This window comes from Phaenicophaeus curvirostris, chromosome 1 (assembly GCF_032191515.1).
Source record: "Phaenicophaeus curvirostris isolate KB17595 chromosome 1, BPBGC_Pcur_1.0, whole genome shotgun sequence".
Lineage (NCBI taxonomy): Eukaryota > Metazoa > Chordata > Aves > Cuculiformes > Cuculidae > Phaenicophaeus > Phaenicophaeus curvirostris.
The window spans coordinates 59,646,349-59,670,163 of NC_091392.1; the positions used below are offsets into that span (position 1 = coordinate 59,646,349).

At 44.9% G+C, this 23,815-nt stretch overlaps 1 protein-coding gene across 6 annotated transcripts in view; it reads right to left on the reverse strand.

Moving 5' to 3' along the window:
- Positions 1-23,815, reverse strand: part of HIPK2 (homeodomain interacting protein kinase 2) — a 146,799-nt gene that overhangs the window by 18,680 nt on the left and 104,304 nt on the right. Inside the window, exons 4-13 of one of the 6 annotated variants that reach the window (XM_069859013.1) lie at positions 23,464-23,583; positions 22,666-22,764; positions 21,443-21,627; positions 18,949-19,008; positions 17,409-17,571; positions 14,608-14,734; positions 12,203-12,324; positions 8,837-8,979; positions 8,355-8,534; positions 5,311-5,592 (exon numbers count right to left, since the gene is read on the reverse strand). In XM_069859013.1, the coding sequence (XP_069715114.1) occupies positions 5,311-5,592; positions 8,355-8,534; positions 8,837-8,979; positions 12,203-12,324; positions 14,608-14,734; positions 17,409-17,571; positions 18,949-19,008; positions 21,443-21,627; positions 22,666-22,764; positions 23,464-23,583 (1,481 nt within the window). Of the gene's footprint in view, positions 1-5,310; positions 5,593-8,354; positions 8,535-8,836; positions 8,980-12,202; positions 12,325-14,607; positions 14,828-17,408; positions 17,572-18,948; positions 19,009-21,442; positions 21,628-22,665; positions 22,765-23,463; positions 23,584-23,815 lie in introns of all 6 variants that reach the window. The other 5 variants (XM_069858976.1, XM_069858985.1, XM_069859019.1 and 2 more) reach the window with 5 other exon arrangements.

Below are 23,815 nucleotides of genomic sequence, written 5' to 3' on the forward strand. Positions count from 1 at the left end.
GCTACACAGCACGTGTTCTAGCTATTTAAGTCATATATACTAAACTGCTTTGCAGGTTGTAAATGTTCTGATGCTGACGGTTTGCTGAGAGAGCTACTGTCTATCTCTGTTATATTAAATATTAGTTGCATGTCGGTGTGTCTTCTGGAGATGGAAGGCAGCAATCTTTATACCAGATGACTGTGGTTAGTCAACATATTGCTATGCAGAGTCAGTGCATTACTATGTACAGCATAACATAACCACAATAGGCTAGATGTTAAGAGAGAATTACAAATGGTATTTTGACCCTCACACAGACTCCAGAAAGCTGGCAAAAACACCTGGTTTGTGCCTGTCAGTGATTTCTGTGCATAAGGGGAATGAAAATCTTCTGAAGTAGGCTCCACCACCATTGCACTACAATGTGAATAAGGTGAATTAACAACTTGCATCGGCTCGCGCTCAGTTATAAAGGTGAGACTCACACAGAGACTTCATTGTACAGTTTACCATTTTAAGAAAAATGAATAAAAAAAACAACCCTGCCAGAATTTTGTGCCAGTGAAGATGGCCAGTGAGGCAGCTATTCAGTATGCCCACAGCTGTGGTCAGTCTTTCTTGCCCAGGAGGATTACTGCAAACATTCCATGGAAAGCCAAGCTGGAGAGGTGTTACTCACGGTACCAGTGCAAACAGAGCAGGCAGTGAGGGGCTCACCTGCCTCTTCAGGGTGGAAACATCCTCAAACCCACGCACCCCAAGGCCATCACTGTATTGTTTCAAACAGTCATGTTTCCCTTGCCTGCTGCACTCACGGCTTGAATGGGAAATCGCCTAGGTGTATCACAACAGCCACCTCCACTGCATTTCTTTCAATCTGTTCCTCCTGCCACGCTCTGCGACGTGGCCCTTGGCAGGAAGTAGAAATACCCATCGCTACCCCACCAGTGCAGCCCGAGGATGCACCACCCACGCTCTCCTTCCATCCCAGCCACAATTCAGCCATTCAGGGTGCCCTTGTGCCTGTCTGCTATGTGTTTACGTTGTTGCTTTATTTTTCTCCACTTCCAAGCCTCAGAAATATTTAATCAAGGGAGGATTTACACTTAAAATGCTGCGCCATGTGAAGTTGCGTACCGGGTAGTACTTAACCCCAACTACTTGCTGAATGCGTACCCTGATTACTGCAACTGCACTGTTGGTCTGTCTGTCTGCTTGACTTTCTTGCTAAAGCGAGTAGAGAAACTTAAGAAGAATACCTTTCTAAGAAAAATTTTAAGTCTATGCTCCGTTTTTACTCTCTTTAGCGCTTTACAGGTAATGGTTAGACCTAAATTCTTCTTTCCCGAATAAATAACAGCCAGAATATTATCTTACATCACAGCAGTAAACATCTCTTTGAATTATAGAGTCTCTTTGTAAAGGATCCTGAACTGAGAGTCTAGAAATTCAATGGCAACAAACAAACAGGGTCATAAAATTGTTTCCTGTCCATATAATGCTTATGATATGTATTTTTTTCCTGCTGTTCTACAGGACAAAATGCCACATGTCAGATTCTGAGGGCATCAGAAACTTGGCAAGAACAGTTTTAGTCAGCCAAAATGTCCCCCTTTTATTTTGATGATGTCAAAATTTGTTTTCTATTATTTCTTAAACTTTGAAAGAAGAAAAAAAAAATCCTTTAAAGCAGAAAAGAGAAGGCTTCCTCCTAATTAGTTCATCACCTAATGCTTTTTTCCCCTTTAGAAAAAGTCAAAATCTTTTTGTAGTTTTGAAGCTTCCCAGGATTTCACTGTGTTGGGGATATTACTAGAAACATTTCAATGTAGCCTGCAAAAAGCCTCAGTTTTGACAAATTGACTTTTTAAATCAGAAATTTGCACCCTGAAAATATCTGACCATTTCTCTGAGAACAATCCCTGTGGAACTGTGCCTGAGATCCCTTTGTGATTTTGCCCCAGGCACAGGTAGAGGCCCAGTAGATGGCCCCCTTTGACAAGGCTCCATTGAGCAAGCCCCACAGAACCCACTTCATACCACATCCCCAGCACCTTTACTCAACACGGGACCAACATTTTCCGTTTTCCTTGATTTTAAAAGGATAACACCAAGCCACACTCACCAACAGGGCAAAGAATGAGCAACGTGCTGTCCTACCTGCCCAGTCAGCTGGTATTTCATATACATCCTATTTGAACATCTGTGCTCTTCATTAGGAAAAGGAAAATTCTGCCCATATCACAATGAATTCTTTGCATTTTTCCTTCACCAATAAAAATGCTGCATCCTCTGTACTAGAAAAGCCCTCTCTGCTGCTGTAGTACTACAGAGCGGGTTATCTGTCAGAGCAAATCCAAGCTGTAGGGCTCCTTTATTGCATCAGCATTACCATATTTTATCAGCTTTACCAGTCCTTCAAACTGAGACTTACAAATTCTTATATCGTCAAAGGTTCTACTATTCCTCACAGCCACAGGTAGCTCTAATCTGTCTTTGTGGAGTAATCAATAAAATAATAATTTTTAGTCTCAAGGGTCAAAGAGAAATTTCCAACCCACAAGAAATAAGACGAAGAGGTGCCATAGAAAATCCAGGATCTGATCCAATGTTAGTGAAGTTAATGCAAAGATACAGCTGCTATCAATAAGATGGGATCAGGCAATTAACCTGGACTGATCTTTCAAGTTCCGTATGATTTCTGTATTCTAAGAAAAAACCGAATATTGTTAAGATAAGACCAATAGTGTATTTTAAGTAATTTTTCACGCCCACACCACAGTGATTCCCCAAGAGGGTAATATTTGCATAAATATTGGTGAGACAATACATTCTTCACGTGGTTTCATTTTTGACTCAGACCCTGAATGTTTAGGCACTGATAACAGTAAAGAGCATACTCCACTGTCACTCCTGTTTTTCTTGGGGACAAAAAAATATTTAAGAAAACTTGGAGGTACTTTCCTAAATGTGACGCGCTTCCAATGAAAAAGACCTCAGCTTTGGCAGTGGCAAAGTTCATTGGCACTAAGTGCTGACACAGCTTCCTTAACTGGAAACTATATTTGTACTCCAGCTGAGAATCTGGTCTTAGATATACCCAAGTCGAAAGGCACTGAGTGAGTTGATTTCACTCTCCTGAACACTTCAACCAAAAATTCTCACTCTGGACATGTTGTTTTCCATCTGTGACTCTGCCCCTAATTCTCCACTTGGTCTGGTTACATCTGCACAGGCAATTTAACTCACTCTGGAATTCCAAAAGTCCCTGAGAACAGCCCATGTCCAAGCGAAATGTCTCTACGTGGCTCAGAAACTACATCTAGTTCTTAAGCGCTGGCCTTCCAGGAATGCTATCACCCTGGCACTCTGTATAGATATGCCATATGGATACAAAAAGTAGCCAGGGATCTGATCCCAGGCAGGAACGTGTCCCGAATATACTTTAGTCATATCAAAGCCAGTTTGTTTATGTAAGTCTGGCTCCTGGGACTACTTTCAAAAACCCTCAGAAGACCTTGTCGAATATCTAAGTATCCTAAACTCCCAACTCGATTTCCAGACATTTTCCAGAACTTTGCTCTGTCTCCCTGGAGAGATGCTGACTGAAGAAACTAGTCAGTTGCAGTAAAGTTGAAGCAGAGGAGACAACCATTAGCTGAACTGGTTGCAGGATCCCAGCTCTTCCCACCACCAGTCTCTGGACCCAAGATGGAAAGGCAGAAAGTATAAGCATTTGCATGGAATTTCCCAAAGCCTGGGATCAACACCATGGATAAACATGCTTGCCAATAGCTCCCATGACCCTCAAGATACCTGCCTTCTTCACACTGCCCAATCTCACAGCCTTAGTTTTCAGCATCTCTTTTTGTTTCACACTTCCTTTCCTGTAAGAGCCCTGGAAGTAGGGGCTCCCTATTTATAGTCCACCTGACTTCCATGCTAACCTTCATGCAGCTCTTTCTGGAAATACTTTTTCTCTACCAAACTGAGGAATACTGTAGTGATTTTTCTTTTTAAAAGGTGAAATATGCTACACTGGCTTGTGACCAATTCCCCATGATAACAACTGCATTCATGGCAAGCCTGAACATGAGAGGCACCGAGCTCCCACTGCCCAGCAGAGTTCACTGGGACAGAAGGGGAATGGGATGTGGTGGTGGCTGTTGGGAGGCAGGTTGAAATCGCAGCCCTGGATGCCTGACTTGTAAGGCTCCTTTTCCACAGATTTTTAGCTCCTTGAGGCCAAATGCATCTCATCTGTTCAGTGCAGTGCTCCACTTATCACCACAGAGCAGAGATGCAGAGATACAGATAGATATCTCCAATGATTAAAGGAAAAATCTGCCATGGAGCACGTTCTGAATAAATAAAAACATAATCCTCTCTCAACAATACTGCTGGAGGGATAAGGTTAAAAAATTCCCAGCTCAGTTACCTACATAAAGATGGTATAGTCATTCAGCTGTTTGCAAGGATACTTCTCTTAAACTTACAAAGCAGAGTGATGTCTTGTGACTGGCATCAGATACAAAACCTAGAGTGCTTGCGTGTGATCAAAGCTGCTGAAAATATGGTCCTGGAAAATTAAGTCCTCTCACACCCACAGCAGATGATCATCAGTGGCAGCGGTCCTGGGCCGCACTCTTTATTTAGGTGAGTTAACCATGGTCTTTATAGTGTCTTCTATGCCTCTGTGCAGTCAGTCAAAAAGCAACCAGTTTCTGCCACTTAAAACAATAGTTTAGGGATGTGTTGGCAACACAATCAGAACTGAGCAAACTTCTTGCAAAGTATTCACCATATGGAGTATTTATAAAACAACCACTAACTGTTTTTCAGGACCTTTTTATGGAAAATAGCACATACAGGTGTTGTTTAGTGCTCTACAGAGGCCTGGAATGCTTAGAAAGAGAAAACACAATTCTAAGCTACCTTTCTTCCAAGCCCTTCCTTTTGTCTTTATTTTGAACAGCTATCTGACTTAAAGAGGCTCGTCACCATAGAATCTCTAAAGTCTCCTTTCAACGGTCCTGTGAGACAGACAAAACTATTATTTCCCCTTACAGATGAGGGACTATGTCAGAGACAAATACACTTCTCCAAGGTCACACAGCAAATGTACAGCACAGTACGGAACATCACCCAAGTCTGCAGAGTCCTCAGCTAGGAGTTCAGCCTTCCCACTATCTTTCCTCTCTATTGAAAGATGATCTGAGTGCCGAGACCCAACTGTGGCTCCTGGAACACCACAGCTACTCATGGGACACTCCATTCCTTCAGTGCCTCTTTCCTGCACACAGAGAAGAGCAGAGAGCTACTGCTCACCTGGTGGGTGCATGCTTCTGCTCCTCCTCTTCATCTGTGTCGCTGCTGATAGTGATGACACTCACTGCGGGACTAGGGGTGTCAGGAATGATTATCGTCTGTCGCTGCCGCTCCCGTGTGGTGCTGGTTGCCACATCACCCCAGCCGCACGTGATAGAGGTGCTGCAGGCAGGGCTGTTGTGCACCATGGCACAGCGGGGAGGGGTATTTTCCTTCACTCGTTTCGAACGCTGAGGTGAGCTGATGGATTGAGAAGATGAAACTTCATAGGTGGATGCATTTCTGGAAAAGGGAAAGGTTGTTAGTTGGTTAAAACTTGGTTTGCTTAAATTGCCTGTTGCCATGGCTTTTGATTCCTGGTCTCTGATTGAGTGGCACTGATTTATGGAATCTAGGAAAACTGAAAACTGGTATAGCAACCTCTTCAAAGGACAGCGGGCCTCAAATGACTTGTTAATACAATGGGTGAAAATAAAGTTTCTTTTAGTAAAAGATTTAACATTGTTTTCCCTAGAAATGTGCACATGAGAAATGCTGCCTCCCAGGAGTTTGCGCTGGTAGTACATACAAAACACAGACAGGCACAGTATGGCTGTTGCAGAAGGAAGAATCACCCAAATGATAATCTCTTCCTCCTGTATTCCGCATGGATGCATCATGACCAGGTATTTTTTGGCCAGAAAAAGCTAAAGGTAAAAATAGATTTTGTTGTGGAAAACAACAACAGGAAAATTTATCAGGAAAATTGCTTTTCTTATGCGATAATTTAATTTTCTGTTTAAGTATATTTTCAATGAGCATTTCCTGCCCAATGCTTCATCCTCTAGGATAGTGGAGACCCATGGATGAGAGCCGGCAGAAGGGAGGACATACACGCAGTTTCATTTGATTCCCACGTGAGGCAGCAGATAGATATAGCATTTATAAATCAGAAAGAAAAGAACAATCTTTTTATTATGCAGGAGGAAACCAGTTTCAAGTTCTGTTTTATTCCCAGTCTTCCTATTTCAGCTTTCCTGTCTGACAGTTGGAAAGGGCCCACTTGGATCAGGGATCTGAACACAGAACCTGTCCACCAACCACTGCAGCACAGGTCTGCAGATGGGAATATTTATCAAAGCACACTGACTAAAGCCCATTTCATTAATTTCCCACATTTTCTTTCTTGTTTTTTTTTTTAGAAAAACAACTTTTATTTCTTCTGCCTATTGCAGAACATTCACAGATTCAAAAAGGAAGCAAACAAAGTTCCGATTTTGTTCTACAGCAGGGTCTGGGTTGCACATTCAGCTTGGTTTTAAAGCTAACAAAAGGAATAGGTGGCATCCATCAAAAGGAAGTCATTATGGACATATCACACTATACCAACTTACACTGGGTCTTTTGCATAACAAATGGCTGCACAGTAGCATTTGCAGCGCTTTTTGAATACCAATGAGCAGTGTGGAGTACCCTCCTCTCCAAAGGAGCACGTTCCTCATTTGGCTACAAAAGCATAACAATTAATGAAGCCGTAGAAACCCTTGCTCTGAAAGTGTCCAATTCCTTCTTGACATTCTCACCCTGCCCCTGGAGAGGGAAGGGAGAGGGGAGGCCCTGCACAGGCACATCGGTTACAACAGGCCCTCTCTTTCACTGGCTTGCTGGGGATGTAGCTGCCTCTGCTCTACATTATGAATGGACTAAGACAGCTGGAGCACACCCAAAGTAAATGCAACATTAGAGAGCAGATAAATGGGAAGGATTTTAATACCGGCCTCTTAACTAGAGTCAAATTGGTTGTGAACTCAGAGCTCTGCTGGCCCCAGTCCAGTCACCCAGGAAAACCACAAGCTCCTCTGGCTTTTGCCACTGCACGAGCACTGACCCATTCTGGTTCTCTTCCGTACACTGTTTTGCTTTGCTTTTATTTTTTAAAGAAATATGCTAGTTTTGCAGCCTAGAGGACTTTCCCCAGAACAGCTGCATGTACATCTTACGACAGCCCTGTCTTCTAGGCAAGGTCAGGGGGTATGACAGGCACTGCAATCACCCTGCTATTTGATTTGTGCCACATCGCATAGTATGAACCAAAATCTAGTCTCCTCCTTGCAGAGCCAAATGGTCCTACTGTGAGTTGATAGACTTAGATGTTTAAGGATGGTGGGAAGGGCAACTTTCTGTGGCCAAACACTCTATGGGAAGCCATTAAAGTTAGGGTTAGTGTTAAGGTTAGGGTTAGAGATGCCCCTGCAGAGTGTTGGCACCAGGGAGTTTTCCTAGACCCTAAGGACTGACCCTGTATGAGACGTCCTTATAAAGCGCTCCCTGTTTTATGTTGCCACAATCATAAAAAGGCCACTGTGTATCTGTTGCTGGTGTGTACTATTGAAGACAGGGGCCAAGCAATGACATTGAGAGCTTGAAGGTGGCCTAAAGGCACTTCAGTCCTGCACTCCACCTGGCATTAAAGCTCAGCAGACAGGTCATCATCCCACTGCTTTAGAAAGGGCAGACCTTGTGTGCACACATCAGACACACATTGCTGAAGACGCACCCTGGAGGTGCACCACCCTGTGGAAACGTGAACACTGCACTTCAGGAATGCATTCAGAGGACATGAGAAAAAAAGATTTAGTAATTGACCATTGCACCATGCTGACCTGAGGTTACATTTTTAATTATGGTGACTGTAATGTCCCAGGTAGTTACAGTGGAATAATGAGCTGTATGAACAGGGGCCGAGTCTCCCATCTTGCACCTCCTCCAGCCACTAACTCCCACACAAAATGAAGCTCACCGGGTAGAAAACGTGCCTGGCTACCCTTTACTCCCCACTCTCCTGACCTGGGTGCAGGAGAGGTGAAGCAGCAAAGAGTCCAGTCCCAAAAAGCACCATCTAATCACTAACAGGCTGTGGAAGAAGCTATTTTGCCCCATTAGATGTTAGTAATTACCACCCTAGTTAGCATGCTTGCACCGCAGGGCTGTATTCAGAACAACGCCGGTATGGACTCCCATGGACACCACGACCAGCACCAGAGTCGGGAGTCCTGCACACTCACCGGGGTGCCGACTGGTGCTGCTTACTCTTCCTGGTGGAGGTGGCCGCAGCAGGCGGCTGGCGCATGACGTGAGCAACACCCACGTTGACGGGCTGGGCTGCGGGGAGAGTCACATGGCTGGCTAACAGCGCGGGCTGCTGCATGATGGGGTTATAATGGCTGCCATGAGCGTGGGTGTTTCTGCAAAGGAGGGAGACGGGCACACATTTAAATGCAGCCGGCGGCTCTTCAGCAGGCTCTTTCACGGGCTCCCACCACCTCAACCGAGGAACCCTCCTCCGGGGCCCACTGGGCTCCTAGTTCCCCTAGGAAGGAGTGTTTTCCCCAGGGAACTGACTGAAGGGAGCGGTGTGGCCTCTGCCCTTCTGCCTCAAGCTCTGCAGCCTTGTGGAACTCCATCCCTCCCTCCCACTTCGGCCCTTCTCATGCCTCCTCCTGTACCAGTGAGCATGTCAGGGAGCCTCCAAGCACCTCCAGTTTACCTCCAGTCTGCTAGTGGTTGGGTGCCTGCCATGGACTCCGGGATGACGGTTGCGTGCTGGACAGAAGTATGGGTGGCCACTCCAGTCAGCTGCTGCCAGGCAGGAGGGAGGAGGATCTGCTGAGTGCCACTGGGCCATGCTTGCTGTTGGACAGAGGGAAAATGATTTCTTAACAAGAGGCATCATACACGCACTGAGTGTGGTGGTGGTCCATGCTCAGCTGGGGCTTCTAACAATGACCATGGTTATACTACCTAGCTTTATCACTTTTCAGTCACAGATGACAAATATTGTTAGACAACCACAGCAGAAGTAGTAAAAGTCATCGATATAGAGAGTGCAGAGGAGGGGGGAAAAAAAATCCCTGCCGTCCGAAGCTCCTTTCCTGACTGCAGTGCATAAATTTAGATGCAGTTTTAGGGTCCAGGCATAAATTCCTCACTTATTAGGTAAGGACCACTGAATCATTTAATCAGCAGATAAGACTTGTCTAGGCTGATCCACTAGCACGCTGGGCTGCGTTTACACACGGGAGGCTGTGTCTGTAGCCGTAGCCCGCTCTCAGTTATTGCATTACTGCAAAATTGTGCTGCTGCCATGGCAGAGCGCTGCACTGGCCCCTGCACTCAGGAGGTGGTGGATTCCCTGGTGTGATGGAGCTCCTGCTTCAGATGTAGAGCAAGAAACGACTAATGGTTTAAGCATGTTTGTTATGAAAGCCAGTGGCAGGGCTTCCGTGGGAAGAAATGTTGTTGGGAAGGAGTTAAAAGGAGAGAAAAATCAAGCATTCAGGGTCTTATTCAAGGACAGGGGACAGTTCTGGGTCACGTCATGGAAGCCTGCCAGAAAACTGTACAGCTTTTTCTCTTTTGAGATCTGAAGCTGAAGGGATCTATTAGTAAAGACAGGATCAGTCTCCTTTCACTGGTCTCTGTGCACACAGTATGTGGACCACACTTGCTTGAAAGGGTGAAAACAGACCCAGAGAAATTACAAATAAGTTAGTTTTTCCTGTGGCTCTGCATCTTGCAGACTGCTTGCTCTGTCCAGCTCCACGCCGTGGGCTGCAGGCACACAGCTGCCAGAGATGATGCTCAGTTTGTCAGAGTTTCTGCTCTGGGTCCCTCCAGCTCCTGGACCTCCTTCCCCTGTCCCTCCCTTGGGAGTGCCGGTCTTATACAAAACACACAGGGAGAGCTGAAAGCTGGCTCTGCTGGGATGCAGTAAGGCTCTGCCAGCCACAGCCTTCCTAAGCAGGGAAGCGCAGTGACCTGCGCCACTTGCTGGGAAGGGAAGAAAGCTCGATGGCACTACACAGTGCTGGGAACACAAGCAGCAGTATCATGCCTGATCAAGGGGCACAAACAAGGTGGGTGAAAAGATAGAAATGGGCTCCGGAGGCGCTATGCTTTCTGCCAGGGATAGTCCCCCTAGTAGATGGAGCAATCACACGGTCCAGTCTGAAGAGCATTAGATAAGCAGCTGTGCATGAGAGGAATAGCTCTCTGCTGAGACAGAGACACGCAGCCGCTCTGAGATCAGATGTGACTACAATGCATTACAAAGAAGCTGTGTTTTTCCATTCAGGAAACTGGTATTGGGTACAGATTTGTTTATCAGACCAGCTGCTCAGTCCAAACCAAGCGAGGCCTGTGGACACCAGATGCCACTGACATCAATCAGAGCTCGTTGCCATCAGAGCGGCAGCTAGCATTACACATTGCATGAGACAGACAGATAGATCAACAGGAAGACTGTCTCTCATTTACTAAATCAAAAATTAAAAATCTATGCAACTGAGGAGTGTTTCTCAGAAACAGTTTAAATTCCCTTGTGGAAGTAACAGTGAGTAAAACAGCAGAATGTATGAGAGGGGCAGCCCATGAAATGGGAGTTCATGCAGCAGGGGCACCACAGAAATTGGTAGCAAAGCTCCTGCTGAATGCTCCCTCTTTCCCACAGACAGTGTGGCGACCCCAACAAGGCCACTTCGAGAAGAAAGGAGCTGGAGGTCCTGAGTTCTTTCAGGATCCTGCTGCCTTTGGGATGCTTCAGGTCTGACCCTCATCTCTTCAAGCCCCATGTCCCAACACATCTCAGAAGGCCTGGCAGAATGGTGAAGCATCCAAAGCTCTGTCACCTCCACCCAGTGCCTTGGCTGACTTCTTGCACAGGCAATAGGTGCCTGCAATCACACCTGCACAGCCTGCTTCTCACTTTGCCATTGGTTTTGTTTCCTCTGCCTCTTAAACTCTCTCTTCCTACCAAACAAGAGAGATGGCCTCGGTAGGTTGTTACAACAGGCCACAACAGAGATCAGTTCAATGTTTCAGACAGCCCTCTAACAAAGATTCTTCTGTTGGGAAGGGTCAGGGCACATTGACTAATGGAAATCACACAGGCTGCAAGCTGTGTTTTGATTTGCCTTCACCAAATAAGCACAACTGGCAGCTGGCAGGGAAAGGCAATTGCACCAATATTCATACCCCAGCAATGCAACACACAGGCCAAATATCCTGCAGTCTGCAGGGTCCCGACTGTGCATGAGCACGTCAGCTTTAGTGAAAGCAAGGTAGATCAGTCAATCCTGAGTCCGAAGCTGACTGATAGGTCAACTTTTCCAGGTTACTATGCGCTTTTTTTTGCTGCTAGAAACATGCCTGATATTGGCACAGGTACCATGGCATGAGCTCAAAACCAGCAGAGGCAGATTCATCAAAGCTAGCACAAGGAATAACGAACCGCTCCTCCTTTCTCAGGAGCCGGGGTTCTTTTTGAGAATGGGCACACAACTGGTGTTACTCATCCCCATGCTTTTCCTGTGAGCGCATTTTCCTGTAAGCCAACAAGTGCTGCTGAGGTGGAGAGCTTCTTGGTTGTAGGGGCCTTGTCTCTGCTCCCTAAATCTCTCATCATTTAGGAGTAGAAAGGCAGTTCATAAAACAAAAGGGTGCAAGTTTAAAGCATGAAAGGTATTTATCGGCAGCATGCAATTCACCAGCCGAACTCCTGGTCAGAAAGAGTACCACCGAGACTGTGAGTTCAGGAGGAAGCAGGAAGGTTATTACTGATTCCTCTTCAGCAGAGGCCTGACATAGCTTCCCTTGAGGCTTCTCTCTGATTCCGGTGCAGAAGCAGAAGGAAAGAAGGTCTTTCCAAAGACTTCTGCAACCCTTACATAGCCTCTGAGCTGAACAATGAACCTAGAGGTTTGGACAATTCATTGGAAGAAGGAGACCCTTATATGGCTGCCCAAGCCTCCGAACTGCACTACAGAAGGCCCTCAGAGAAAAGCCCTCTTCCCACCCTCCAAGAGCTGAACAACAAAAAAAACTTGCCATGCTCAGTGTCTTCAGAGCTCCTTACCTGTGCGAGGAGTCCTGGTTGGATCTGAAGAGGCTGGGCCCCAGGAGCCTGAGTGACAATGGGAACAGCGTTCTCCATCCGAACTGAATACCCAGCATGCTTCGAAGGGGAGGCTTGTAACCCTGTTCCACCAGCACAGAAGGTACAGCATTAGCCATCAACAGCATTGCTAGGAACAGGAATCTGGTTTTCAGAAGAGCCTAACCACACTCGCTGATGTCCACTTAAATTGCATTGTCCAGTTCCTCCAAAAAACTGGGTTCTCAAGAGTCACACATACAACACCCCAACCGAAAGATATCCATTAAATGAGGATAAACATATACATATATAAGAGTGCAGAAAAGACATTTACAAAGACAGAATCATAGAATAACCAGGTTGGAAGAGACCCACCGGATCATCGAGTCCAACCATTCCTATCAAACACTAAACCATGCCCCTTAGCACTTCGTCCACCCGTGCCTTAAACACCTCCAGGGAAGGTGACTCAACCACCTCCCTGGGCAGCCTGTTCCAGTGCCCAATGACCCTTTCTGTGAAGAATTTTTTCCTAATGTCCAGCCTAAATCTCCCCTGGCGGAGCTTGAGGCGATTAACTGAGTTTACATTTTCGGGGTACCTCAAAGTCATGGGAAACATCTTAATACAATATGTATAGGGAGAAGAGGAAGAGAGGACAGAGAATTGTTTCTCTTCCCCATATCCTCTGGTTTGACAAAATAAAAGGGTCCTTGCCAGCCAAAACCCATTGTTATGTGAGGATGCTCTCTTTAGGCCAAAGTGGCACAGTGGGATGAGAAGCCAGAACTCCGTATTCCCTCAGCCTTCACAGGAACAGGTGATTTTCTCTTACTCAGCTGCATTGGAACAGGCTGCCCAGGAAGTGGTGGAGTCTCCAGCCCTGGAGGTGTTCAAAAACTGTGTAGACATGGCACTTCAGGACATGATTTAGTAGGCATGGTGGTGTTGGGCTGATGGTTGGACTTGATGATCTTAGAGGTCTTTTCCAATCTTAATAACTCTATGATTCTATATTTAAAAGGCTCTGATTCAACCATGTAATCTAGCTCACTCCAAACTCCAACCATTGCGGACTCAGCCATGCATTAGCCTAAAAGAGCTGGAGGATGCTTCCCTCTCCACTTCCTTAGTGTGTGGCACAGCCTGTGCTACCTTTTCTGCTTTAGAGCTTTCTGAAGACAACAAGTGGAAGATGTCAGCTTATGCATTCTTGTGATGCATTTCTGAAGTCAAACACTTGAGATGCATTTTAACTATGTAGAAGAGTTCTAGCTAAACTCCACTAGTTCAAAAGAGCTTTGATAATCTTGCAGAACATTTAACAAGTGCCTAGAGACTGCTGCACAGTCTTGTAGAAATGAAGAGCAGAAGTTGTACCAGCTGAACCAAAGTCTACTTAGGCCACTTTCTACAGATACCTGGCTAGTTTTTCCAAAGTGCTACAGCGTGTAAAATGAGGAGGACAAATGACTAAATCTAATCACCATCCAAGTTGTTTGACAATGGTGCCTGCCACTGGCGTAAACAGGCAGAGCTGTTTCAAGCAGAGCTGTTTCCAGCAGGGCTGAAGCTGAGGGAATTGCACTGATAAAGCGTCACGAGTACCTGTTATGGGAGCAAACCCTCATCTCCACCAGCATCACATTCCCTGCTGCATTAACCTCCTGAGTTCATCCCTCTTTTAACAACTGAATCCCTGAGAAGTGATAAACTTGTTATTTATGTAGTGATTCGTCACTGTTGTGGAGGAAAGTTTTCAAGTTTACCAAAGTGAGGCAGAAGAGCCTTAAACCTTCTATACAGGGCAAAGAACACTGAATCTCGCATATTCTCCCCCAACCCATTCTGAGTGCCTCCCTCATTGTTTTATAACAGCCACCCTCAACACATGAAGTTGAAGGTGCCTCCAAGAGCCTCCACTGTTGCAAACGTTTCCATCTGCAACAACCTCATTGTTCTTATTTACTAGGCCAACAATTTTCTACCATACGACCTGCACTAAAGGAAGCTTGTTTCATAGAATCATAGAACCACCAAGTTGGAAGTGACCCACCGGATCATCGAGTCCAACCATTCCTATCAAACACTAAACCATTCCCCTTAGCACCTCGTCCACCCGTGCCTTAAACACCTCCAGGGAAGGTGACTCAACCACCTCCCTGGGCAGCCTGTTCCAGTGCCCAATGACCCTTTCTGTGAAGAATTTTTTCCTAATGTCCAGCTTAAACCGCCCCTGGAGGAGGTTGAGGCCATTCCCTCTTGTCCCTGTCACTTGGGAGAAGAGGCCAGCACCCACCTCTCCTGTTTCCAACAAAAGCCAGATGAAACAGCTCTAGGGAGGGAGCAGTGACTCGCCAAGACCTGGTGAGGCTGTTATTTACCTTGGAAGCCTGGTGGGCAGACGATGAGAGCTTGCTGGAAGGGGTCAGGCCGGGCACAGATCTGCGCTGTTCCTGTCTGCAGGGGCATGCTCCGCTGGGCCACCGCAGCCATGGACGCCGCTGAAGGCTGGTAGAGTGCAGATTGGTAATTTAGTATGGAGACTTCGGGGTTGGCTAAGGAAATAGTGGCACTGGAGGAGGTGGGAGCCAGGTTGGCGGTCTAAAGGAATTATGGGAATTAAACAAAAACAAACAAAAAAAATGAGGAAGATGGGTATGTTGGAAGAAGTAAAATCCAAAAATAAAATAAAAAGTAAAATAGTGTAAGACAAAGCAGAAAAAAACCAAAACAAAACAGAAAACTAAAACCAAATAAGGGATAGAGAAGGACACGGAGGAGCACAGAGGCAAGGGCAGCTATGGGGAAAGGAGCACAATCTGCCTGAGCAACCGCAGCTGTACCACACCACAGGACCTCCAGCCACCTAACGTTGCTGTGTATCGCTTGGATTTGTAGCATATTCTCCAAAATAGTACTTTAGCCCCATTTATTGCCCATATTAATTCACAGCATAATGAAGATGGGTTCAGAAAATACTACAATACTGAAATCACATTGCTCTCTCATCATGCTCACAGCATTAGAAGCAGCTCACGCTTCTCAGTTAAAAGAAACTCAGCACCTCCATGGCCTGCGAAGCCTCCTCCTAAGAGGAGAGACTCATTCCAGCCCTTCCTTTACCTTGTATCTAAGCAAGTACCTGCCCTTTGAATTATGTTTTTAATTCAAAGGAATCAGAAGGCATAACAGTAGGTAATAACCATACTTTCAAAGCCTAAACTTTGCTTGGCTTGACTTTAAAATCTATCAGAGCAGAAACTTTGGCAGAGGATGCTGCAAAGCCACAAAAATAAAGCCAGTATTCTGCAAAACATCTAGAAATCTGAGTGTGACTTGTACTTTCTTTGGACTAAGTCTCTAACAGTTGTAAACAGCCCCTAAACAGCTCTACCACTGTTCTACAAATATGTGCCCTTAGCACTCACATCTCGGCAACTAGGCTCTACCAGACCAGGGCTCACCTTTCCTCTCTATCCACATGCACCACCATCACTGCTGGAGACAGGTGAGATAACATTCTCTTGTGGTGAACATTATGTACCCAGGTTGAGGCTTTAATCAAGGCTGCAGGAGGGAGCAGGCTCAGCCCTGGTTGCAACTGGGCGTGGGAAGGGTAACCATGCTACACCGCCACAGCCACAACCACAGACATAAAGGATGTGACAGCAAAACATTTCTTCCTTCTCCTCCCCTCCCTGTGCAGAGGCAGAGAAGTGCAATCTGTTCCCTGTGCAATACACCAAGCAACAACCACGACAGCTCCCACACTCCTAATCTCTGGAGTCATAACTGGAAGAAGGCAATCCCCAGATATTTTGCAGACAGGGAGGACCAAAGAGCCACAGTGAGTAATATGTCGAAGAGAACAGCGAAAGGTTTAGAGCTTGCTCAAACTAAATCACCCTTCCTGGAAATGTTTCCACCACTTCTTCTAGCAACACTGGAGATACTGGTACTGCTCACAAAACACACCCCTTATGACAATTCAGAGATAACCGTGGACCTCCCCAGCCAACAACTGATCTTAACAACAAGTGAGTTGTGAGGAAATGAAAGCAAGTCTGCATTTCCTGCTAGCATTTGTAGTACAAGTGTTGTCTCTGCCCTGCAGCTGGGGCCTAGGAGAGCATGTGGCATGCATTTCTTCAGTCAGCATCTCTGAAACAGCCAAGAAAGAGAATTGGTGTTTGTAACTAATAGCCTATCACCAAGCCACAACCTATTTCTGTCTGCATCTGCTTGATGAATTGTTCCATAAGACCTTCTGTGATCACATGTATTGAGAACTGAGACATGAGGTTTCATTTCCTGAGTGACACAGGAACGCCCTGTACAACTAGACAGACTCCTTTCGCTCCCTTGCTTTCCAAGCACCATTTCCGCAACGCCACCTGCAATCTCTACAGTGAATCTTGAGCAGCCAGTTCCCAAAAGGCTTAAAAGACAGTACCTATTTCTTGAGCTGCAGTCTCCTAGAGTGCTGTCCCTGGAGAGCTTCTTTTCACTGTTTTAATACACTACCACAACAAACAACTTAGTCTGCTAGTCACGTAAAATCTGTCAACACAGCACCCCCCAACACTGGGGCATGTAAAACTAATCCAAGGATCCAAAGTATGATGACAGTGTCAGCACTAATGTAGAGTGCAATGTATTCAGAGTGAGAGCACATGCACAGTGTCCCCACATCAATTGTGGCACCTGGAGTAAAACCAATAAGAGATAAGAATAAATATTACCACTAAACTCTTCTTTCCCATTGAATGGTTACAGTGCTGTCTGTTACAGAGGGGTTTAAATTCTTTTTATTTCAATGCCAGTTTGAAGGAGTGCCGTAAGATCGCAAATACTTCTGCCTGACCCAGGGAGCACAGTCCTGTTTGCTGCATTAAGGGACTGCATGGGGAGCTTTTCCCCATAGCAACTTCCCAAGTAAGTAGGATTTATCACTCCCAACAACAACATAAACAATGAGGGGAACATTTCACTGCCACACAAAATGTCACAAGATTCCTGCTTGCCTGAAGAAAAGAGTATGAGGAAGAGTGAAGGAAGGAGACTAAAAAGGTACGATTTTTTTGCAGACATGTTAAATGGGATGCCACTTTGCTTTTCATCTTCTACACCCTATTGACGTAAATGTTTCAAGCATGGGCTGCTTCCGATGGATGCCCCTTACCTGGTTGTGGACTGTGTTCAGCTGGTTGTTAAAAGTCATGGTCAAGTTGGTCGATGTGCTTGGGGCTACATGGGTGATGAACGGTGTCTTGCTCTGGTTCACTGTGTCATACATATTCACCCGCCGCTTGCAAATCTCCATGTTCTGGAAGCAGGACTTGACACTGTGTGAGGAAGGAGGGGACAAGGGACAGATAGAAAATCAACCAACCGACCAACACATGTAACAGTTCATCCTAGTGGCCCTGCATTAGGTCTCAGTGGCAGGCTTGGCACTTTCTAGGCTTTTAAAGCCCTTTGCTATTTTATGCAGGTCTTTCTTAATCAGTGAAAGTCAGATTAACCCTGCACTGAAGAGGGCCAAATGGGTATCATGATGAGAGTGGTTGTTCTGGGAGTCTTGGGTACCTCCATAGGTCTGAGCACTGCAATGTAAGTCACAAAAAGCAAGCAGATTGATTGCTTCTTTGAGTGGGTGGCAGGGCAAGAAATATAAATTGGCTATTTTAAAAGAGTGAAAGAGACTGAGAGCAAGAAATAAGATAGATAAAGGTTTTTTCTGATGACCGAGCCTGACAGGAGAAGACAACTCATGCTTTCTGCCTCTGTGAAAGCCTTAAGGTAGTTTTACAAATCTTCTGCAAGGAAGAATTTTACTGTTCTTGGTCACTGAGACCCCTGAGAATTCTAAGTTGTTCCTTCCTTACAACAAGTAGTTCACTGAGAGCTGAGTCCATCCAAGCGGTTAAATCATCGCCCCTGTCTGGCTAAACGCTCCCGCAAATGCTTATCTTAAAGCACATGAGCTGTTCTCTTGCAGTCAATGGGACGATTCATATCACAAAAGGTAATGCCAAATCAGATTCATCAACACCCCAAGGGAATCAGGTTCTGAGGTTATCTCAGACTGAGAATTGGATCTCTGGGGAGAAAGATTACAGCCTCTTCCTCTACACAGACTTTCCTTTAAATGTTATTGATACAGCAATGGAAATTTTGAGAAGTATCATATTCTGTATTCCCAGTACAGGAGATGAAATACTCTGCATAGCTGGAGCACTCTAGGTGTCTGGTACATGAAACTATTGGTATTTCACTTTTATAATTGGGATACAAAAGCATGCAGAGATAACAACAATGCAATCTTGTGCAAAACTGTATTTTTACTAAAATCTAGTTTTTCCAAGGCCTAAAAACCATTACAGGTTTCCCACAATTCTTCCATTAATAATTGTTTTTAGAAATGTTACCTCAGAGTCTGAAACACAACTCAAAAAAGTATAAAAGCATTTATTTTATTTCCATTATCCCAGCCCAGAAAAATAGAAAATACACGCAGTGAAAATCGGCTGTAGCTGTTAAAAAAACCCAGCTGTTTGCATAATTTCTTTTGTAATGGTAGAGGTAGGGGAGGGAAACACATCCTTACACCATTACTAAGAAACAGAATGTCCCTTCAAAAGGAACAAGCTCATGTGATCCCTAGGGTTGGTCAGGAAGAAGACCTATATCTTTTCATCCCTATCTTGTCTCTTACTCACATGGTCCTCTTTGTTTTCCTACTGGAAATAACTTGATAACTGGATCTGCGCCATAAATACCTGCAGACAAGACAGGCTTAGGACACTGCGCATAGCTGTGCATTATGTGCATTCGTTTAAAGAACTATGAAATACCTCTAAGTTGCAGAACATTCAGAAAAATTAAACACTTCTATCAAATAAATATAGAAGACTATTGGATTGCATTTCTTCAGTCACATATGAATGAAATTCTCCCTCCAAAAATCAGAGAGCATGGGAAGAGTATATATTCTGTACATGGTAACTGTGTTACCGAACAGTTTTATGTAACAAGGTATAATCTCTACTAATGTAACACTGTGTACCGCCTGCCCTTTAGAAAGAGGGGTAAAAAAAATGAAGGCAGGGACAGAGGAAAAAAGACAGAAAGACTGAGGGGTAACCAACAATTTAAGATCCAGGCAGTTAAATACATGAAATGAGGAGTGAACTTGCTTTACTGTTTGCTTGGAAGTAAGGAGAACAGTCCCTCCTGGGCTGCTCAGACTTGCAGCCTCTCTGAAGCATGTCACAGCAGAGATTCTTTCCAGAAGCTACACCTTCTATATATTCTCACTTTCTCTGCTGCCTGGTTTACTTTCAAGAGAGATTACAATTCCCTGCATCTCTCGAGGCTTCAAAGTTTCTGTTCTCAAAACCACAGGCAATCACAGACAAAATTTCCATCAACTTGCCATGCTGGTTACAGCTTATTACTCTCTTTACCAATCACTGCTTCCAATGTGGAGGGGCTGCACAGGGTTACACACCCAGCTGGCACAGCACTTGGTATTCAGAGACTGCATTTCTTATTCAGGCAAAATTCTTACTGCTATTGGCCCCAATGATATTTTCAACCTTTCTGGGACTTTGCCTGAGCAGCCACAAGTGAGCACTTCAAAAATGAAGATGCGATTATGGTCTGCTGCGTTAGCGGAAAGATTTCTGATGGCAATGCATTATGCCATAAATCTCTCCTATCTTACAGAATCAGTTGTTGCACAGTAAGAAGGGCTGTTGCAAATTAAGACTTTCATATATGATGCTAACAGTGTTAGAAAATACTGTCATTTTTTAATTTATGAACATTTTTATATGAAAATTACTTTCTCTCTGTTTAGCACAACAATCTCCCATCTTGTTTTCATTACATTTTATCACTCACCATCTACTTATAGTTAAGAATACTCAAAAATGTCTGTGCAGGCTAAGTCTGGGTCTACACAGATCCCGCACACACTACCTTCTGGTAAGCAACCACTCTCATCTTGGGACAAACGTAACAAGAAGTGGCTATGGCTCTTTCACAGAGCAATAACTACCTTAAATGAACTTGAAATACTACAGGCGCTGAGGGGCATGGTTTAGTGTTTGATAGGAATGGTTGGACTCGATGATCCGGTGGGTCTCTTCCAACTTGGTGATTCTATGATTCTAGGTAAGAGCCCACATTCAGGCAGGAGAGGTGACACATAGCAACCTGTAGCTCTGCAGTACCACACAAACATACTTAATGGCGTTTTAAACAGTCCCCTTTATTTTCGTATCTGTGCTCCACACAGCCTTTAAACACACATGCGCATAGCACCCAATGAAGTATCGTACTGTGCCAGTAACTCTGTTCCTCTGATGAGGTGAAGGGACAGCCTGCAAAAGCACCTTGAACTGGAGAGTGCTGTAGAGCAGGATGATCAAAGCTAGGTATGCTGAAGGCTTTGGAAAACTCTTATTTGTCTTCCTTTGTTTGTACTTGAGAAGCCTGGCCCTGTGTGAACTCCCTCGAGGAAAAGAGCAATGTGCTGTGCACAGGTTAACTGCATTTCAGGCTGCTGTGCTCCACAACCTCAGGAGAAGGAGGAGGCAGGCTTGAAGTCACATCTCCATTGGGCAGAGGAGCCCAACACCATTCCACAAATGTGTCAGTTGAGGTCAGAGCACAGTGTTTAAAGTTACGCAGGCAGGTAACAACAAAGGTGAAAACTGAACTCCCTGTCCTGTTGCCTGTGCCTGTAAATCAGCCTGGTGCAGAAAACCCTCTTCCCTTAAAAAGCAAACTGTCCCAAACTGACCCCTGAGAGACGGGGAGGTTCTGGGAGGAAGGGTTGGTTCCCCACTGCAGATAAGGCTGATTACTGCAGTAACAATTAAGACTGTATTACTTTGAGATACACTGATACTTTCAGCACTAATTGCATAATTTCTCCTGCATTTTAATGCAAACATATGTAATTATTGAATATTTACATAATGAATGTAGCATACTCTGCAGTGTTTTAAATGCCAAGCACCTAGGACACAATTTTTGCAATCTCAAGATTTGGCAATCCTCTTTTATATTAAACCAGAAAAAGACTAAAACTTAGGGCTTAAGTATCTTAATAATGTCCCTCACGTACATTTGGTCCTCAACACAACCACCAGCTCTCCTTGTCACCCCTCAGCTCAAAACCCAAGAGTAACAAAAGCCACGTACTGTGTGCTGTGAGGGAAATCCAGCAGGTGGGTCATGGTGACAAAAGGGTGGTTCAGAGTTTCAATGGGTGTTATTCTCTTATCTGCATCTATAGTCAACATCTTCTTTAACAGATCTATAAACTCCCGCCGGTCTGCCTTTTCCACCAACATATCACTTCCTTCCAAATCTGTTGTCATGTTCACCTAAAGGAGAAAGGACAAGGGTGAACACTAAAGGGAAAGAGCAGATGGTCAGGTCTCTAGCAAACTGTGTTTACTCCTCGTTGGAGCACATGCCCTGCAAGCCTTCCTGTCTAAAGGGGTAGTTGCTGAAGTCACATGGCAGACTCCACAGCGGCGAGTCATCTGGCTTGTGCATGTCAGATCTCTAGACAGACTGTTAAGTGTTCAGCTCGCTTGGGTCAATGGCTAATGAAACATTTAGTCACCCTCCACTGAAGATGAACAGCTTCCATGTGGTAGCAGGCAAGCTCTGAAAATCAGTATATTTATCATATCAAGAACTGTACTATCCGATACTCAACTATGCATTCTGTGAGGCAAAAAAAGTACATAAAATAGTCAGTAGGTTTATGGGAAACGTCTCATTCGTGTATGAGGTGCCAGGAAAAAAAAACACCTTTATGTTATTTAATCCCTTTACACAGCTGCACGTTTGCTTGTGAATGCTACAATGCATAGACTTTGCTAGCACAAAATCTAGTTTGTGCTAGTGTTGTGCCAGTTTCATGTGCAAGTTTGTTTGTTAGCACAAATTTCAGTTGAAGGAGTGATTATCCTGGATTTAACTTTCACAACCACATGGAGCTCACATAGCAAATTAGTACCCCCCGTTCCCCTAGATAGCCATGTTTTACAGAGTACGCTCTCTGCAGCCACGGTAATTACTTCCAATGTCACTGTTTTACAAATGGGAACGCTAAAGCACAGAGAAGTAAGTGACTTGCCAGTGGTTGTGCAGAGGAGCACTGGAGAGACAAGAGAAAACACAGGATTTTGACAAGCAGAAATGTGACTTGCTGCTTTACTACAGCACATTGAGTCCACATGCCCCTTTGTGAAGTTTCCCTTAGAAAGCAGCACATAACAAGCTGATTTGGTAGCCATAATCCTGATATTTCTCAGGAGCTGGCACAAGAAGAGGATACATGAAGAAATCACATAGTTCCCCTATGTTAGTGTTGCCTGAAAGCATGTGAGGCAGCCTTGCTGGTTACTCACCAATGTTCTTACCTGTGCCATATCATCCAAACAGTTGAAAATATACTTTCTTGCTTCCTTCGACTTAATCCCCGTCTCTGCCTCATGATCTTCTGGCGTCTGCTCAAAACAAGAGACAGTCATTGACAAGAACAGCCCTGCAATCAGCTGTGGGTTATGAGCTACTTCCCGCCCTCATCAGAGACTACTGTCTCTCTCTTACCTGACCAGGTAACATTTACACTATCTCTGCTATGGTTATATGACAGCTTTTGTGTCATAAGGTGATTTACTACTTTTTCACTTCAGAGGATTCTTCTAGCTATGGTGGGAATCCCAAAGGATTCTGATGCCCACCCCAGCGCAAGGCTCAGCATCTCATCCTTACAGCCTGGTCTCTCTCCTTGGGGACGGAATGCAGCCAAACATGTTGGTACAAGAGACTCAGTGCTCACTTGCATTACTAGTGGTTTTGATTGTCAGAACTAAAATGCTTTCTTTTTTTAATTTCCCCAGTGCATGAAATATTAGAGCGAAGTCTGCCCAAGGTGAGTTTCATTTAAACTAGACATCAGTTTATTGACTACTTAGAGAGAGACTTCCAGGTCAATTCTGGACTTAAATTTCTGACAAACCAGTGCCAAGGTGGGCCAAGCTCCACAGGCTTTGAGGATGGCAGTTTTACCTTGGGCTATATCCACCCCAGTGTCTGTACTGCATTGCAAACCGCAGAGACCTAGGTTCTGAGGTGACCTGAATGTCTCCTCACTTCCAACCAACAGCTGCAAGGTAAAAGAAACAAAGGGAATGTCTCCCTACCTTCAGCCTCCACAAAGGATATGGTGAGTCTGTATCCCTGTTGAAAAACCTTGTAGTCTTTGTCCCTGCACTTAACAAATACTCTGCTGGTAAGCCCTGCGTCTGTGAAATATAGCGAATCTGCAAGAGAAGGATGAGAGGTCACTGTTCCTCCTGTTAAGATCTCTAGAGGTCTCTCCCTTGAAGGAGGGCAGGAGGCATTTAAAACAAAAGAAAACGTAGCACACAGACTTCCCCCCACAAAAAAAACAACCCTCAGTGCAAGGAATGAGAAGAAAGAGCATTCCCACACGTTGTTCCTCCACTTATCACTTACATCACTGGAAACTCACCTTTATGGTACACTCCCACA